Source organism: Taudactylus pleione, unplaced genomic scaffold (genome assembly GCF_031769625.1).
Source record: "Taudactylus pleione unplaced genomic scaffold, aTauple2 ptg000726l, whole genome shotgun sequence".
Lineage (NCBI taxonomy): Eukaryota > Metazoa > Chordata > Amphibia > Anura > Myobatrachidae > Taudactylus > Taudactylus pleione.
The window spans coordinates 9258604-9277537 of NW_028285128.1; the positions used below are offsets into that span (position 1 = coordinate 9258604).

Genomic DNA, 18934 nt, shown 5'->3' on the forward strand with positions numbered 1-18934 from the left:
CTTCTGTGCTTGCCTCATATTCCTTTCTGGCCAAAACTTCCCTCTCCTTTCTTGTGAATTGTTTTTATTTTTTGCATTTACGTTTACCCAAAAATTATTGTTTGCACAATTAATAAATATTGTGGAACACTGCCAAAAATGTTGGAGTTCAATATGTGTATTTTTTTTTGGGTGGATACCAATAAATTTACCACAAATGTACGACTTTGTATTCTGACATTATTGAAAAAATGGGTTACATTTAATCCGGGCCCACAAGCCAACAACGGTCAAAATAAAAAATTACACATTGAAAAAAAAGTGCTCGTTAAGGAACGTTTAAAACATTACCTAAGGAGGAAAAAACACCTTGCAAACACAAAATGAGGGACCAAACCTAAACATGATGACATTATTGTTACAATAGTCCAAAAACGAACACATTGCGGCCAAAATACACCCCCACAAATGTACGCTAATTGATTGTGTAATCCAGACATTAGCAGCTATGATTTCCACCTGCGTTCGGTTTTGTGCTATCCAAAAAAACTGCTTTCAAAACACATACCAAGCCGGTTTTCAATCCAACACTAATTGAGTTTCTGACAAGCCGTGATTAATCGATGCAACATCGTGGAGTGCCGGGACGGAGGAGAAGGCCATCGCCACTGTGGTCGAGTTATCCAGCCCCTAAGCTGTGCGAGCATTTTGAAGGGAAAGAGGATCATCCAGTGACGTATGAGTTGGTACGAACACATTTGATGCTCGCATTTGTTAATGTATGTACGCCCAAAAAACGCCTCGCCACGCCTGCGTTTTTCCATCTCCACCCCCGTCAACGCCCAAAAATGGCCTGTTCTGTCAATTACATTTAACATGTCACTTCCTGTACGCTATTTGACGAACGAGACAAGAAAAACTCGCAATCTGCCGTACGCACATGCGCAGTGTAACACCGACGCATGCGCGGTTACTCAACATCGGAACGCAACGAGCATACTGCCTCTAACGAACGGCTCTGAATCAGGGCCCTAGTTTGTATGTGGTATTCCCATGTGATAGGGAATATGGATTGTAAGCTCCACTGGGCAAGGACTGATGTGAATGACTGAAATGTTTTCTGTAAGGGACTCCGTATTATGGCCCTCATTCAGAGCCACTCGCTAGCGGCAGTACGCTCGTTCCGAGCGATGTTCGCACATCTGTGCATGCGTACGGATCGTTATACGCATGCGCGAACCAGTCAGTGCGGCCGAAATTCATGTGCTCGCAATATAGCGAATGCCTGCTATTTTGAGTGACAGAATGAGGCGTATGTGGGTGGTAACAGGGGAAGGTGCTTGAAAATGGGGAGTGGAGATCCGAACGCAGGCGTGCTTAAAGGTCAAAACGGGCGTTTTATGGATGTGCATAATTAATACAGCAGCGTCATTGACCATGTCACTGGGTTATTTTATAGCCAGAACTGCTCGCAAGATTGTGGTAGCAAAAACCAACCACAAGAATAGCGAGCAGTTCATACGCTGGTCGATGTACTCGATTAATCTAATAAATAGCGGACATGACGTATGGTGCGAGCGGCCAGGGGGCGTTTTTAACAAATAAACGAGCGTATGTTTTGCTCGCTCGTTTAGACTTAGAGGTGTGAACAGACTGCAATTTGCGAACGGATCATTTGAATAGCCACCCCTTGTTTTTGAACGAACGACCGCAAATTGCGAACGGCTCTGAATCAGGCCCTATGTATGCACTTTAACTATACGTATTAATAAATAAAAATAAATATGGAACGTTGTATTTAGAGATATTCTAGCCAGGTTTCCTAAATTGTGAATGCACATAACCAAAGAGTGGTCTGATTTTAGTTTTTTTATGCTGTTTTTTGTGTATTTATGTCTGTGTAATAAATTTAGTAAGTGTTGTGTACAATCGATTTATCTTGTAATTTTTAATTAAATTGGCTGGCGCAGCTGTCTTTTATTTTTCCAATTGTTGTATTTGTGGAGAAATAGACAATAGCCTCTTTTCGAGTTGCTGCAAAACATCTACACCAAACAATTGATTTGCATATATTATAAAAAATTTTCTTGTTTTCTTGTCTCATTCAGCTCCGGCATTTACTTGAATCTTCTGGCTTTGTTAACATTTTTATAAAAAGCACAGAAATATTATTTCTCATTTATAACTTGCAAACTAACAGACTCAGCAAACCAATGAAACACTAGCTGGGTACACACTAGGTCGACATTTACAAATTTCGGACTTTGCTATCATTCAACCTAAGTGTGGTGAGTTAAAAAAGCCACACTCGCCACATTCCGGCGTGTTTGCTGGAAACACGCTATTTTAAAAAAATCCATAGGATACCCTGCTCTAAGCATAACCAGCAGTAGCACTTGGGTCCAACCAGTGGCGGTTCTAGGGGTGAGCCAACAGGGCCGTTGCCCGGGGCTCCGGCCTCTAGAGGGCGCCACTGAGTACCCAGAAGGTAAAAAAAAATTTCCCATAATAATAAAAAAAAAACAGCGCCGGTCTTCCCCGCGTTGCCGGGTGCCCACTGATATTTGTTATCAGCGGACACCCGTCTCCCTCCCTACAAAGGCAGCCGAAGCTCACTCCAGAGCTCTGGCTCCCCCATAGAGCACTATGGGAGGGACGTCATGACGGCATGACGTCTCTCCCATAGATCCGTGATGGAGCCGTGTTCGGACCGGACAGCAGCGGACACAAGAGCGGAGCCTAAGGTAAGTATTGTGTTTGTATTTTTTATTTTTCAGAAGGGAGGCATGGGGGCATTACTACTGGAGGCATGTCTATAAGGGGGCATTACTACTGGGGGCATGTCTATAAGGGGGCATTACTACTGGGGGCATGTCTATAAGGGGCATTACTACTGGGGACATGTCTATAGGGGGGCATTACTACTGGGAGCATGTCTATAAGGAGTATTACTACTGGGGGCATGTCTATAAGGGGGCATTACTACTGGGGGCATGTCTATAAGGGGGCATTACTACTGGGGGCATGTCTATAAGGGGCATTACTACTGGGGACATGTCTATAGGGGGGCATTACTACTGGGAGCATGTCTATAAGGGGTATTACTACTGGGGGCATGTCTATAAGGGGCATTACTACAAGGGGCATTACTACTGGGGGCATGTCTATAAGGGGCATTGCTACTGGGGGCATGTCTATAGGGGGCATTACTACTGGGAGCATGTCTATAAGGGGGCATGTCTATAAGGGGGCATTACTACTGGGGGCATGTCTATAGGGGGCATTACTACTGGGAGCATGTCTATAAGGGGGCATTACTACTGGGGACATGTCTATAAGGGGGCATTCATACTGGGGGCACTACTATAGGAGGCACTAAGGGGGCATTCCAACTTTGGGCACTACTATAGGGGCATTCCTACTGTGGGCACTACTATAGGGGGCATTATTACTGGGGCACTACTAATGTGGGTACTACTATAGGGGGCACTACTACTGTGGGCATTGTATTAGGGGCACTACTACTCAGTACTACTGTGGGCCTTGTGTATAAGGGGCACTAATTTGGGCATTGTGTACAAGGGGCACCACTGTGTGTCATAACATGAATAAGGGACTAATGTGTGGCGTAATTTGAATTGGGGATACTGTATTGTAAAGGGAATTACTGCATGTGGCATAATGTGTTATACAGGGCATTACTGCATGTGGCATAATGTGTTATAAAAGCCATTACTGCATGTGGCATAATGTATTATACAGGGCATTACTGCGTGTGGCATAATGTGTTATACAGGGCATTACTGCGTGTGGCATAATGTGTTATAAAGGCCATTACTGGGTGTGGCATAATGTGTTATACAGGGCATTACTGCATGTGGCATAATGTGTTATACAGGGCATTACTGTATGTGGCATAATGTGTTTATAAAGGGCATTACTGCATGTGGCATAATGTGTTATACAGGGCATTACTGCATGTGGCATAATGTTTTATAAAGGACATTACTGCGTGTGGCATAATGGCATAATGTGTTATACAGGGCATTACTGCATGTGGCATAATGTATTTATAAAGGGCATTACTGTGTAAGGCGCATTACTGCACATGGCAATTATTCGCCACGAGGGGAGAGCTTGGGGGAAGTGCTGGGCACGCCCCGCAGTGTGATGAATTGGGGGTGTTCCGCAAGGACACGCCCCCTTTCCGGAAGCGCGTGTGCTTTCAGCGCATGCAGAGGAACGTCATCTACAAAAAGTTGTTAGGGGGTTTTTTTGGGGGGAGGGGGGGCGCAACTGTGAACTTTCGCCCTGAGCTCCACAATGTCTAGAACCGGCCCTGGGTCCAACCAGTCCTAATCAGTGGCGGAACTAGAGAGTGGTGGGCCCAGGTGCAAGAATATGCTTTGGGCCCCCCCATCCCACCCCCACCCCACCCCTTCCTGGCACCCCAATATTTTTTCACCACCCCTCACCCCTCCCCAGTAATTAAATACAGTGTCTGTCCTGCTGCCCAGCCTTGTTTTCTCACCACCCCTCACTGCCCCCCCAGTCAGTAAATTCAGTCTGTCCAGCCCGAGTGTGTCAGCCTCGTTCTCCCCCCAAGCCCCAGCGTGTCAGCCTCATTCTCCCTCCATCCCCAGCAAGTCTCTGCCTTGTTCTTCCCGCCAGTGTGTTCCTTCCAACCCCAGCGTGTGAGCCTCTTTCCCCCCCAGCCCCAGTGTGTGTCAGCCTCTTTCCCCCCAGCCCCAGCATGTGTCAGCCTCTTTCCCCCCCAGCCCCAGCATGTGTCAGTCTCTTTCACCCCCAGCCCCAGCATGTGTCAGCCTCTTTCCCCCCAGTGTGTCAGCCTCTTTCACCCCCAGCCCCAGCGTGTGTCAGCCCCTTTCACCCCCAGCATGTGTCAGCCTCTTTCCTCCCCAGCCCCAGCGTGTGTCAGCCTCTTTCCCCCCCAGCCCCAGCGTCTGTCAGCCTCTTTCCCCCCTAGCCCCAGCGTGTGTCAGCTCTCTTTCCCCCAGCATGTGTCAGCCTCTTTCCCCCCCAGCCCCAGCATGTCAGCCTCTTTCCCCTCAGCATGTGTCAGCCTCTTTCCCCCCAGCATGTGTCAGCCTCTTTCCCCCCCAGCCCCAGCATGTGTCAGCCTCTTTCCCCCCCAGCATGTGTCAGCCTCTTTCCCCCCCAGCCCCAGCATGTGTCAGCCTCTTTCCCCCCCAGCCCCAGCGTGTGTCAGCCTCTTTCCCCCAGCATGTGTCAGCCTCTTTCCCCCCCAGCCCCAGCATGTGTCAGCCTCATTCCCCCCCAGCATGTGTCAGTCTATTTCCCCCCAGCATGTCAGCATCTTTCCCCCAGCCCCAGCATGTGTCTCAGCCTTTTCCCCCCCAGCCCCAGTGTGTGTCAGCCTCTTCCCCCCCAGCCCCATTGTGTCAGCCTTTTTCCCCCCAGCATGTGTCAGCATCTTTCCCCCCCAGCCCCAGCATGTGTCAGCCTCTTTCCCCCCCAGCATGTGTCAGTCTATTTCCCCCCAGCATGTCAGCATCTTTCCCCCAGCCCCAGCATGTGTCTCAGCCTTTTCCCCCCCAGCCCCAGTGTGAGTCAGCCTCTCCCCCCCCAGCCCCAGTGTGTCAGCCTCGTTCTCCCCCCAAGCCCCAGCGTGTCAGCCTCATTCTCCCTCCATCCCCAGCATGTCTCTGCCTTGTTCTTCCCGCCAGCGTGTTCCTTCCAACCCCAGCATGTCAGCCTCTTTCCCCCCCAGCCCGTGTGCGTGTCAGCCTCTTTCCCCCCAGCCCCAGCGTGTGTCAGCTCTCTTTCCCCCAGCATGTGTCAGCCTCTTTCCCCCCCAGCCCCAGCATGTCAGCCTCTTTCCCCTCAGCATGTGTCAGCCTCTTTCCCCCCAGCATGTGTCAGCCTCTTTCCCCCCCAGCCCCAGCATGTGTCAGCCTCTTTCCCCCCCAGCATGTGTCAGCCTCTTTCCCCCCCAGCCCCAGCATGTGTCAGCCTCTTTCCCCCCCAGCCCCAGCGTGTGTCAGCCTCTTTCCCCCAGCATGTGTCAGCCTCTTTCCCCCCCAGCCCCAGCATGTGTCAGCCTCATTCCCCCCCAGCATGTGTCAGTCTATTTCCCCCCAGCGTGTCAGCATCTTTCCCCCAGCCCCAGCATGTGTCTCAGCCTTTTCCCCCCCAGCCCCAATGTGTGTCAGCCTCTTCCCCCCCAGCCCCAGTGTGTCAGCCTTTTTCCCCCCAGCATGTGTCAGCCTCTTTCCCCCCCAGCCCCAGCATGTGTCAGCCTCTTTCCCCCCCAGCATGTGTCAGTCTATTTCCCCCCAGCATGTCAGCATCTTTCCCCCAGCCCCAGCATGTGTCTCAACCTTTTCCCCCCCAGCCCCAGTGTGAGTCAGCCTCTCCCCCCCCAGCCCCAGTGTGTCAGCCTCGTTCTCCCCCCAAGCCCCAGTGTGTCAGCCTCATTCTCCCTCCATCCCCAGCATGTCTCTGCCTTGTTCTTCCCGCCAGCGTGTTCCTTCCAACCCCAGCATGTCAGCCTCTTTCCCCCCCAGCCCCAGTGTGCGTGTCAGCCTCTTTCCCCCCAGCCCCAGTGTGTGTCAGCCTCTTTCCCCCTTCAGCCCCAGCATGTGTCAGTCTCTTTCACCCCAGCCCCAGCGGGTCTCAGCCTCTTTCCCCCCAGCGTGTCAGCCTCTTTCACCCCCAGCCCCAGCGTGTGTCAGCCTCTTTCACCCCCAGCATGTGTCAGCCTCTTTCCTCCCCAGCCCCAGCGTGTGTCAGCCTCTTTCCCCCCCAGCCCCAGCATGTGTCAGCCTCTTTCCCCCCCAGCCCCAGCGTGTGTCAGCCTCTTTCCCCCAGCATGCGTCAGCCTCTTTCCCCCCTAGCCCCAGAATGTCAGCCTCTTTCCCCCCCAGCATGTGTCAGCCTCTTTCCCCCCAGCATGTGTCAGCCTCTTTCCCCCCCAGCCCCAGCATGTCAGCCTCTTTCCCCCCCAGCATGTGTCAGCCTCTTTCCCCCCCAGTCCCAGCATGTGTCAGCCTCTTTCCCCCCCAGCCCCAGCGTGTGTCAGCCTCTTTCCCCCCAGCATGTGTCAGCCTCTTTCCCCCCCAGCCCCAGCATGTGTCAGCCTCTTTCCCCCCCAGCATGTGTCAGTCTATTTCCCCCCAGCGTGTCAGCATCTTTCCCCCAGCCCCAGCATGTGTCTCAGCCTTTTCCCCCCCAGCCCCAGTGTGTCAGCCTCTCCCCCCCCCCAGCCCCAGTGTGTCAGCCTTTTTCCCCCCCAGCCCCAGTGTGTGTCAGCCCCTTCCCCCCCCCAGCCCCAGCGTGTCAGCATCTTTCCCCCAGCCCCAGCATGTGTCTCAGCCTTTTCCCCCACAGCCTCAGCGTGTGTCAGCCCCTTCCCCCCCAGCCCCAGCGTGTGTCAGCCTTTGCCCCCCCAGCCCCAGCGTGTCAGCCTCTCCCCCCCAGCCCCAGCATATGTGTCAGCCTTCCCCCCCAGCCCCATTGTGTCAGCCTTTTAACCCCCCAGCCCCAGTGTGTGTGTCAGCCTGTCCCCCCCAGCGCCAGCATGTGTCAGCCTCTTCATCCCCCCCCAGCCCCAGTGTGTGTGTCAGCCTGTCCCCCCCAGCACCAGTGTGTGTGTCAGCCTCTTCTTCCCCCCCCAGCGCCAGCGTGTGTGTCAGCCTGTCTCCCCCCAGCGTCCGTCAGCCTCTTCATCCCCCCCAGAGCCAGCGTGTCAGCCTCTTCATCTCCCCCCCCAGTGCCAGCGTGTGTGTCAGCCTATCCCCCCCCCAGCGCCAGCGTGTGTCAACCTCTTTCGCCCTCCCCCCCTCCATACCACCGCCACTTACCTTATTTCTTCCTCTTCTGCTCCTCTTGATCCGCGGCTCCTCTCGATCTTCTTACTCCAGCAGCCCGGCCCCTTATTATGACACAGCGCACGTGACGTCATGACGTCACGCGCCACGTGTCATAACAAGGTGCTGGGCTGCTGGATCAAGGGGCGGGGCCGCGGTGGGTATCTCTCATATTGGAGCCGGAGCGGCCGAAGCGGGCCCGCTCCAGCTCCAAACATTTACGTAATGGGGACCAGGTCGGCGGGCAGCGGCGCTGTCAGATGCAGGCGGCCATGGGCCCCTGCACCACAGCGGGCCCCAGTGCAAGGCACCGGCTGCACCGCCGCTAGTTCCGCCCCTGGTCCTAATGCCTGATTCGTGCACTACCAGTGGCGGATGGGGAATTTAAAGTGGCCCTGGAAAAAAATGTGGAAGAGGCCGTATGTGCACGCACCATAGGCATGAGCCTGGGAAAGTGGGTGGGGCCTAACTGCAAGGGGTGTGTCCTATTGTGAAATTGCAAGCCACTCTCCCCATTTTTTCATGCTGGGGGCATGCTCATCTCTCCAGGATATGATAGCCAATCCCTCTCTCCAGTGAATAAGCACAGCAAGCATGTGAATTAATATTTTCTTACCTATATGATTTCTCTGCAGTGAGGTACCTCTGAAGAAATTGATCCTTCCTAGACAGGCAGTTTCTTCAGTCGGCATTCACTATTCATGCTGAGATCACATGGTCCGGAAGCCGCCTGTTTGTGCAGCAACATAGCCAATGTTATCAACATGCAACAGAGGTTCAACCAGATAATACATAGGGCTCTATTTACTACAATCCGCATTAAAATGCACATTGTAGTGTGATATTACCGACTGAATTCGCATTGCGAATTCAGGCAATATCACAGGGATTTATTAAAAATTATTTGCAGGGACAGAGCTTGCGATAAAGCTCTGTCCCTGCGAATCCCCTCCGCAGCCTTATCACTGCACTTTTCGGAAAAAATACAGTGACAAGCTGCCGCGCATGCGCCGACACAGCTGATCACTGGGGCTAGCTCCGGGCTCTGCTCTGTTCGTTAGAGTGGAGCAGGAGTCCGATAACCGGGGGAGACCCTGGATAACGCCACCTCCAGGTGGCGTTGTCACAAGGTTCCTCCTGGTATTTTTTCACAATATATTTTTAGTAACTACCAGGCAGATCGCATTTCCCATTACAATTATCGGAAATGCGATCTGATTACTAAAAATATGTGATAATTAGGGCTTGGAGTAGAATTTTACGAATTCTACTCCAATTGCCCTTTAGCAAATATAGGTGATACTAAAATAATGTGAAAAGGATTTTTCACTTTATTTAAGTATAAAAAATGTTAATAAATAGAGCCCATAGTAACAGAAGTTTTGGGGCAGGGCAAAATAGGAGTTTTCTATATCAAACAATTTTATATGAATAAAATATATTTGCTCATTTGGTACCATTTGCATCAGAATATGGTTGTTATGTTACTGAAGATTACTGTGCCCTGTGTTTTCTTCTAATAGTACCAGCGGTTACCATCCTATCTGTGTGTCTCCAGCACCATCACCTTGGTGTGTCTCCAGCTTATCCCCTCATGTGTTTCTTCAGCGGTATCTCCCTGCGCCTCTCCAGTGCCACCCCCAATTCTCTCCGGCACTGTGTCTCCTCACAGTGCCATCCTCCTGCACTTCCCCAGCGCCATCATCCTGCATCTCCTCAGTGGCGTTCTCCTGGCCTAGCACAGAATAGCCCTTCTTTCTCACTCACAGATCATATCCCCTCAGCACAGAAAACCCCCCTCCCCACAGACAGATCATCATCTCCCCCACCCCTAGTATAGCTAACCCCCGTCCTCACAGACAGATCATCTCCCCCACCCCTAGTATAACTATCCCCCATCCTCACAGACAGATCATCATCTCCCCCACCCCTAGTATAGCTAACCCCCATCCTCACAGACAGATCATCATCTCCCCCGCCCTTAGTATAGCAGACCCCCCGCCCCCAGATAGATCATCATCTCCCCAGCCCCTAATATAGCAGACCCCGTCCCCACAGTCAGCTCATCATCTCCCCCGCCCCTAGTATAGCAGCCCCCCCTCCCCACAGACAGCTTATCTCCCCCGCCCCTAATATAGCAAACTTCCCCTCCCTCACAGACAGATCATCTCCCCAGTATAGCAGACCCCCCTCCCCCACAGACAGATCATCATCTCCCCCACCCCTAGTATAGCAAACCCCCCTCCCCCACAGATAGACCATATTCACTTAACACAAAATAACCCTGCCCCACAGACAGATCATCTCCCCCCTACTATAGCAGACCCCCACCTCACAGAAAGACCATCTCCATACAAAATGACCCGACCCCACAGACAGCTCATCTTCCCCTAGTATAGCAGACCCCTCTCCCCCACAGGAAGACCATCTCCTCTTAGAACAAAATGAGCACACCCCACAGATCATCTCAGTATAGCAGATACCCCTCCCCCACAGAAATACCATCTCCCCTTGGCATAAAATAACCCGCCCCACAGACAGATCATCTATCTCACTGACCGCTGGTCCATCTATTTAATTGCAAGTTATTCTGGTGAGTTTATAACTGTCAATTGCATTTGGCGATTTGTATGTTTCGCATTAGAAACATCTAAGGGCGTATTGTGTTGCACCAAAATCACTGGGATCAATGGCCCTCATTCAGAGCCGTTCGCTATTTGCGGTCGTTCGTTTAAAAACAAGGGGTGGCTATTCAAATGATCCGTACGCACATTGCAGTCTGTTCACACCTCTAAGCCTGAACGAACGAGCAAAACATACGCTCGTTTATTTGTTAAAAACGCCCCCTGGCCGCTCGCACCATACGTCATGTCCGCTATTTATTAGATTAATCGAGTACATCGACCAGCGTATGAACTGCTCGCTATTCTTGTGGTTGGTGTTTGCTACCACAAATTTGCGAGCAGTTCTGGCTATAAAATAACCCAGTGACGTGGTCATTGACGCTGCTGTTTTAAATATACACACCCATAAAACGCCCGTTTTGACCTTTAAGAACGCCTGCGTTCGGATCTCCACTCCCCATTTTCAAGCACCTTCCCCTGTTACCACCCACATACGCCTCATTCTGTCACTCAAAATAGCAGGCACTCGCTATATAGCGTACAAACGATTTTCGGCCGCACTGACTGGTTCGCGCATGCGTACTAAAAAGCGTACGCATGCGCAGATGTGCAAACATCGCTCGGAACGAGCGTACTGCCGCTAACGTGCGGCTCTGAATGAGGGCCAATATTCTGACGAATAAGCCTATATTGCATTCTTTCTATTGCATATTATACAGTGACTGCAACCTCATCAGAAACTTGCATGAAATCACCACTTTCACAAAAATGGAGCCTAATATATTACGCCCCATCCCCCACCCACCATTTAATTGTATTTATTACCTTACGGAGTGCATTTGTTACTGTGACAATGATTAAATCAGAGCTAGCTTTCCAGATCTCCTATCAGCCAGTCAGCATAGTTAACGCTTGACACATGAATGAATGCAGCAGTTTTGCATTTACCACATACTTACTGAAAAGTACGAGGCTGAAGTTAGCTTCTTATTCGGCCAGCTTCTTATTCACTTCTTATTAGAGATGTGCGCCAGACCATTTTTGCTGGAATTGGATTTGGCTCTGATTTGTCATCTGGCTTTGTATTTGCCAAACCGCTGTGACTGGTTTTGGATTTGGATTTTGTACAAAAATTCTACAAAAAAACCTCACATTTTGGGCTTTTTGTTCCTAGAGTATTATTAACCTCAATAACATCAATTCCCAGTCATTTAAAGTCAATTTACACCACCTCACAGTTCACAATATTGGCCAAAGGCTGCAGTGAGCTGGCTGGTTACTAAGCGACAGAGCAGCGGCACAGACACCACAGTTTGAAGCACATCTATGAAACATTGCCACACAGCAGTGGCAGAAATGAAAGGTAGTTCAAGATGGGGTACAGTCAGCAGAGTCACAGTACTTGTATACACAGTGGGCTACGGCCCAAGAAGTCACAGTGCTTGTATACACAGAGGGGTACAGCCCAAGGAGTCACAGTGCTTGTATACACAGTGGGCTACGGCCCAAGAAGTCACAGTGCTTGTATACACAGAGGGGTACAGCCCAAGGAGTCACAGTGCTTGTATACACAGAGGGCCGGTGCAAGGTTTCAGGGCGCCCTAGGCAAAAGTTCACAATGCCGCCCGTTTTCCCCAGAACCCTCCGCCCAGCTCACAGACACATACACATAGCGCCCTAATAATATTTACATGACCCGAATTAAAGGGATGATTCCCCCTGCAGTGCCCCCAGTAGTAAGGGCCCCTGTAGTGCCCCCAGTTGTAATGCCCTTGTATGCCCCCAGTAGTAATGCTCCCTGCAGTGCCCCCAGCAGTGATGCCCTTGTAGTACCCCCAGTAGTAATGCTCCCTGCAGTGCCCCCAGTAGTAATGGCCCCTGTAGTGCCCCCAGTTGTAGTGCTCCCAATAGTGCCACCATATGATGCCTCCAGTAGTAAGGCCCCTGTAGTGCCTCTTGTAGTAAGCCCCCCCGCACGCACACATATACACACACGCACAAAAAAAAAATACTTACCGTAAAGCCCGCTCCAGTGCCTTCTGCCATCCGTCCCCGGTGCCCGCTCCTCGGAACTATGGAACCATAGTACACTGCGAGACCCAGAAGCCGGACCTCAGGAGTGAGCTCCATCCTCCGGCTGCCGCTGACGTCGGAGGGGGGGTGAGAAGGAGCCGGGCGCCCGCTGTTAACAGAATCTCTGCGGGCGCCCGGCAAATGGAGGGTGCAGGGGGTGCGATCGTTGGGCCGGCGGGCCCCCCATAGCAACCGCATCCCCCTGCACCCTCCGTAGTTAGGCGGACTCAGAAGCGCCCTCTAATGGCCGGCGCCCCTAGTTAATTGGGAGAATCCAGTGGATACTCTTTTGTCCCAACCCACTATAATTAAGCCATCTCAATCTATTACAAACATTTAAAGGTAAATTTGGACCATATGTCTTCCTCTAGGGGATTATCTCAATGGTTGTTAAAATTTCCCAATTACACGTTTGTAGACCTTCTTGCTTTTGCTATGTCATGTACAACCTTTACGTCATCTATGCATGTAGAAATGTTTTTAAACATTTTTCATAGGCATATCTGTCCCCGCACAGAAGCTTTCTTATGGGGCGTTCTACATCTCATGCATGTTATAGATGGGGAGGGGGCCACGCTGATCTGTACCACTGTTTTTGGTCATGCCCACTAATCCGGAGATTTTGGCTTCAAGTTAAAAATTATGCATTGATGGAATGAGGTAACACTAGACAAGGAATCCAATGTAGAAAGATTTTTCATAATGTGGGAGAGTTATATATCAACTCTGTCTTCAGACATGAGACATCAAATACATGGTTGTCTTAGAAATACATCTTGTTATTTGATGCGAGTGCTAGAAAACGATTCTCCAATAGAGATTACTTATGCCAATACTTGACATGCTTTATGGGTTGAGTGGTGTGTGGGGGCTTTGGTGTCTCTGAGGGGGGAGTCGAAGAGAGTATCTATCATTTTTCTTTCCCTCTTCTTTCTTTTTCTCTTTTCTTTTCCTGCTATTATTTATTTTATTTTCTTCAAGTTATATGTACTATTATTAGTGCGATCACACAACATCTAGATATTTGTTGTTTTTAGTTTTTATATGGATCAATGATTTACAGTTTGCATCATCCGTGAAAAATTGTCCAAGGCACTGTTTATCATAATTGCATTGTCTAAATAATTTATTTTCAATTCTTTGTAAAGAATATTTCCATTTGTAACAATAATTATTATGTATATTGTATGCAATTGTTTGTAAAAAATATTGTCAAAAAAAATACTCTTGGTCAACAAATTTCACACATGGAACCCACAGAGGGAAGTCACTTATATATGAACCACTTGCTATTTGCCTTGACCAACAAGGATTTAGGCATTAGTAAGGTGGTAAAGCAGGCACAGGCATCAGATTTTGTCATTTTGAATAAGTAGCTGCAGTTGTGCAAGGGTTAAATAGCCTTGGTCAACAAATTTTACACTTGGAACCCACAGAGGGTGGTCACTTACATATGACCGACCTGCAATTTGCCTTGACCAACAAGATTTTGGGCATAAATAGGGCAGTAAAGTGGGCACAGGTACCAGATTTTGTCATTTTGAATAAGTAGCTATAGTTGTGCAAGGGTTAAATAGCCTTGGTCAACAACTTTCACGCTTGAAACCCACAGAGGGTGGTCACTTACATATTGCCCACTTTCCATTTGCCTTGACAAACAAGGATTTGGGCATTAGTAGGGCGGTAAAGCGGGCACATGCACCACATTTTGTCATTTTGAATAAGTAGCTGTAGTTGTGCAAGAGTTAAATAACCTTGGTCAACAAATTTTACACTTGGAACCCACAGAGGGTGGTCACTTACATATGACCGACTTGCAATTTGCCTTGACCAACAAGATTTTGGGCATAAATAGGGCAGTAAAGTGGGCACAGGTACAAGATTTTGTCATTTTGAATAAGTAGCTATAGTTGTGCAAGGGTTAAATAGCCTTGGTCAACAACTTTCACGCTTGGAACCCACAGAGGGTGGTCACTTACATATTGCCCACTTTCCATTTGCCTTGACCAACAAGGATTTGGGCATTAGTAGGGCGGTAAAGCGGGCACAGGCACCAGATTTTGTCATTTTGAATAAGTAGCTGTAGTTGTGCAAGGGTTAAATAGCCTTGGTAAAAATTCTTACACTTAGAACCCACAGAGGATGGTGACTTACGTATGACCCACTTGCAATTTGCCTTGACCAACAAGATTTTGGGCATACATGGGTGGTAAAGTGGGCACAGGCACCAGATTTTGATATTTTTAAGAAGTAGCTGTAGTTGTGCAAGGGTTAAATAGCCAACAGATTTCACACTTGGAACTCACAGAGGATTGTCACTTACATATGACCCACTTGCCATTTGCTTTGACCAACAAGGATTTGGGCATGAAATAGGGTGAAAAATTACACTTACTACTATTGTTACTACTACTACTTATTGTTTTTACTGTGCCCGCTTTACTGCCCTATTTATGCTTGTTGGTCAAGGCAAATGGCAAGTGGGTCATATGTACCTGACCACCCTCTGTGGCTTCCAAGTGTAAAATTTGTTGACGGAGGCTATTTAACCCTTGCACAGCTACAGCTTCTTATCTAAAATGACAACATTTGCTGCTTGTGCCCGCTTTACTACCCTTTTTCATGCCAAAAACCTTTTTTGTACCAGGTAAAATACAATTGAAATTTGTGTAAGGGACACAATTTTTTGTTTACATAGCCTCGTCTGAAGAGTTACTATTATGTCTCCTAAAATAAAATGCACTATCCCTGGGTGCAGATGACCAGCTTGTGTTTTAGTTGCAGGATACAGCTACGTGTTCCTTGGCAGCTTAGAGGAAAGCTGAGCACTGGGTGATAAGGTGAGAGGGCTGGCTCTCAGGTGAGCTCCACGCCTACCAGCACAGTGAATGTGAGAGAGAAACAAGCACCAGTCAGTCATCCTGGGACTGGGTGAGCGACCACATTACCATGGCTGAGTCCCAGCAAACGTGCCTAAGAGACGACCATGTCAATGAGAAGATCACAGAGAACAATGTCCACTTCTACTACAGTGAAGACCAAAGGAGATGCCTGGAGGTTCTGGTCAACAGTGGGGTGCAGTCCTACAGGCAGCACATTAAGACTAACCAGCTAAGAGACTTCCTCTCCACCAAGGAGCTGTCGGACCTCAGCGGGGACTTTAAGAAATATGTAACAGACAACAGTCCAAAGAAATGCAAACAACCTGCAAAGAAGCAGGAGAACGCTAAAGAAGTGTCCCTGCAATACTGGCCTGCACAGTCTGACACTGAGGTCCCACCTCTGGATCTGGGCTGGCCAGAGAAAGGCTTTTACAGAGGTGTCAGCAAGATGCTGGTGTACACCCACCCCCCTAAAGAAAATGCCCCCACTATAAAGGCTCTTGTAAGAGATATTATCCAGAATGCAAAGAGGGTAAGTCTGATTTACCTTATTGCTCTACAACGATGAGGTCTTGTCTTTAGGTGTCAGTGAATGGATTTCTATGCATTGCAGTCACGTAATAAGTAACATGGCAATATGCACTGTAGACCTTATTTCACCATTATTGTGACCTGCACAAACAGCATAACCACAAAGTCAGTATCACAAAATGTGCCTTGATCAAGCCCTATATTACATAACACTATAAGTTATCTGGTTCAGCCAGGAATATGTTCATAAAAATGAGTTATTTCATGTAAAGTCTTGCACAGCAGGGTATTGTCTGGACTAGTGAGGTAGTGTCGTTTGGTGTAGTGAGGAAGAGTTAAACCTGCATACAGAAGGCTGGGTAGTGTTTACTCTGTGACTTGTTTGTTCAGACATGTCTGGTGGTGAAAGGGTTTTTTATTGTCTGCCATATCATATATGTATAGCAGTTACTGAATTAAATGAGTTAAAGGAGTTTGTAATATTCCTAAAAAGATCACCCAGATATATAGGTGTGTCTGTGTATGTTTTTACAATCTATAATGAATAGAAAAACACTATTATTTGTGCACAATGTCTATGTATCACTTTATTTTTGGTAAAAGGTAGCTAGTATATGTAACTTTCCCAATGATCACAACATGCTCTACATTTCTCTTCAGCTCTAAATTCTTGAAGGGGTTAATCAGGTGCAGTCAGTGATACCTGGAAACCACCACTGTATTTAAGCTTTACTTCCTGATTTGCATTTTTTCCAAACTAATAAAACTATTCTGAGCAGTGTTTTGGGACACAACTTTATTTATTACAGGGTTATATACTGTATTCTATCTTCTGGAATAATCATGGATTACTGTATAAACTTTGATATTGAAATATTGTTGCCATTGTCTCATTTTATACTTCCTCTATTTGGATGACATCTATGACTGCTAGGATTTTCATTTATCATTTCTCTTTAACTCTATGTAAATGAAACCTGAACATAATGTTCAGAAGACGCATCACAAATGTTTCTCTTTACAATCACTTACGAGTTTCTCACCGCAATGTAAAAAAGCATAAACCAGAGATTGGCATGTTTCCCAGACTGTACATACAGGCTACTACTGTAGTTTTGCATTAAATTCCCATATATATGTCTCTTATACCTACTGAGATATGTTAAATGCCTTCTGATTTAAGTGCTCTGTGATATAGGGCCATATTCAATTAGGCTGCGAAAACCCTTTATCGGCGATACTTTATTGCCGATGACGTCATTTTCGCTGTTTTCACTGTCCCCTATATTCAATTTTGCCAAAATCCAGGGATAAGCTTTCACCATAGAATAGGTGGCGAAAAAATTTGCAGAATTGGGGTTTTGGGGTACAAACTAAAAAAAAAGTACCCTGCACCCCTTGGACTGTCCCCCAAAGGTATTCTGTGTTAAAAAAAAAAATACAAAAAAGTTCCACAAGACACCACAAAATAAGTGCTTTCGTTTTTGGGGGTGAAAAAAAAAAAAGTTGGGAAACAAACTTATAAGCTAGCGAAATAGACTGTGGGGGGGGGGGTTCCCAAGTATGCCCCAGGTTTTTTTCTTATTGCGGTTGGTTGCGACAGGTGGATTTTTAAAGAATTTTAAAAGTTCACTTTATGAACTTAAAAATATGGTTGCACCCATTTTCATGCACCCCAAATTTGATGGGACTAGTTATTTTTCCCCCAAAAAATGTTGCTAAATGTTATTCTTCCCCACTTTGTCAAAGACGCATAAAAGCACCTGTAGAGACCGTTGAAATACTCCAAATACCTTTAGCAGGGCTTTTTGGGGGTACCCATAGTGATCCCTCATGTTAGTGCATCTTTTGGGTGGTGACAGGCTGATTTTCCCAAAAGTGACAGGACTTTTCGCTACTTACCTTTTCGCCGTGTCCCATTTTCGCCTCTTGGAAACTGGATACGGGGATACGCAGGCACGCGCCCGATAATTCTTCACACTGAAAAGCTCCGATGACGGCGAAAAGTCTTTCGGAGACCCTGTCCCTGCGGGTGCCCTTTAGTACATACGGGCACTATGATAGCGTCCTGCTAATACCGCGCTAAATGGGCCTCATAAAAACCCTTGAAACACTAGTCAACTGCCAGCAATTATACTGTATTCCCCACGTTTACCTGGGACTTCTCTGCCCTATATAAAAGTATTTAGCTTTTAGTATTGTCAAGGTACTCTCCAGTGATATCATATATTTCAATTCCATTGCATACATACAGCATATTACATAGGCATACTATAAATAAACTTGCATTGTTGTGTCAAATTGTATTAATCCAAGCTATGGACTTTCCAGATGCTGTGTCACGTGACCTTTTATATCACATGACAAATGTTATTGTGACTGTAAGAAAATTGGTAACCTAATATATCTATTGTTCAGTTGAGACTCATAGGTAAAAAATAGTCTTACGTCAAAAAGGTAAATTCTATACATATACTGTACCAATATGGTTTTCAAAGACAATAGTCCTGAACACATTTTATGTTTTATGTGTTTGTTACAAAAAAAAAAAGAATTATTAATGAGTTGGGTGTGGGGGAGGGGAGGGGTTGGAGACTATATTTAAACACACACCTTACTCTGCACACTTTTTCTGAGCTGAAAGCGGTGGGACACTAATAATGGTTGTGAAAAAACTAATTTACATTGAGGCGTGAGCAATGCCACATCCACAAAAGGGAAAATGATATTTTTGATACCAAAAAAATGTAAATCCTGATACCCCTTTGATTCAATTATATTGTAATAATAGGGTAAAATTAGCCATATTTTAAGAGTAAAATGTAAAACTTATACCCCTTTTAAGGGGCCTATCCATTAGCAGATATTTCTGAAAGACAAAAGATTTATCTTTTGAAAATTCCTGGGGCTACTGTGACAGATATCTGTAATGTACATGACAGATTTTTGCAAACGACAAACGACGAACGATATTGCATGACATCATTCTGAGAAT

The 18934-nt window shown here is 47.5% G+C and overlaps 1 protein-coding gene across 1 annotated transcript in view; it reads left to right on the plus strand.

Moving 5' to 3' along the window:
• Window positions 1-15475: 15475 nt before the first annotated feature.
• The window catches only part of SACK1F (scaffolding CK1 anchoring protein F), a 79833-nt gene continuing 76374 nt past the window's right edge, over window positions 15476-18934 (plus strand). Inside the window, exon 1 of the mRNA XM_088456883.1 lies at window positions 15476-15940. Coding sequence (XP_088313009.1) covers window positions 15476-15940 — 465 coding nt within the window. The remainder of the gene's footprint in view (window positions 15941-18934) is intronic.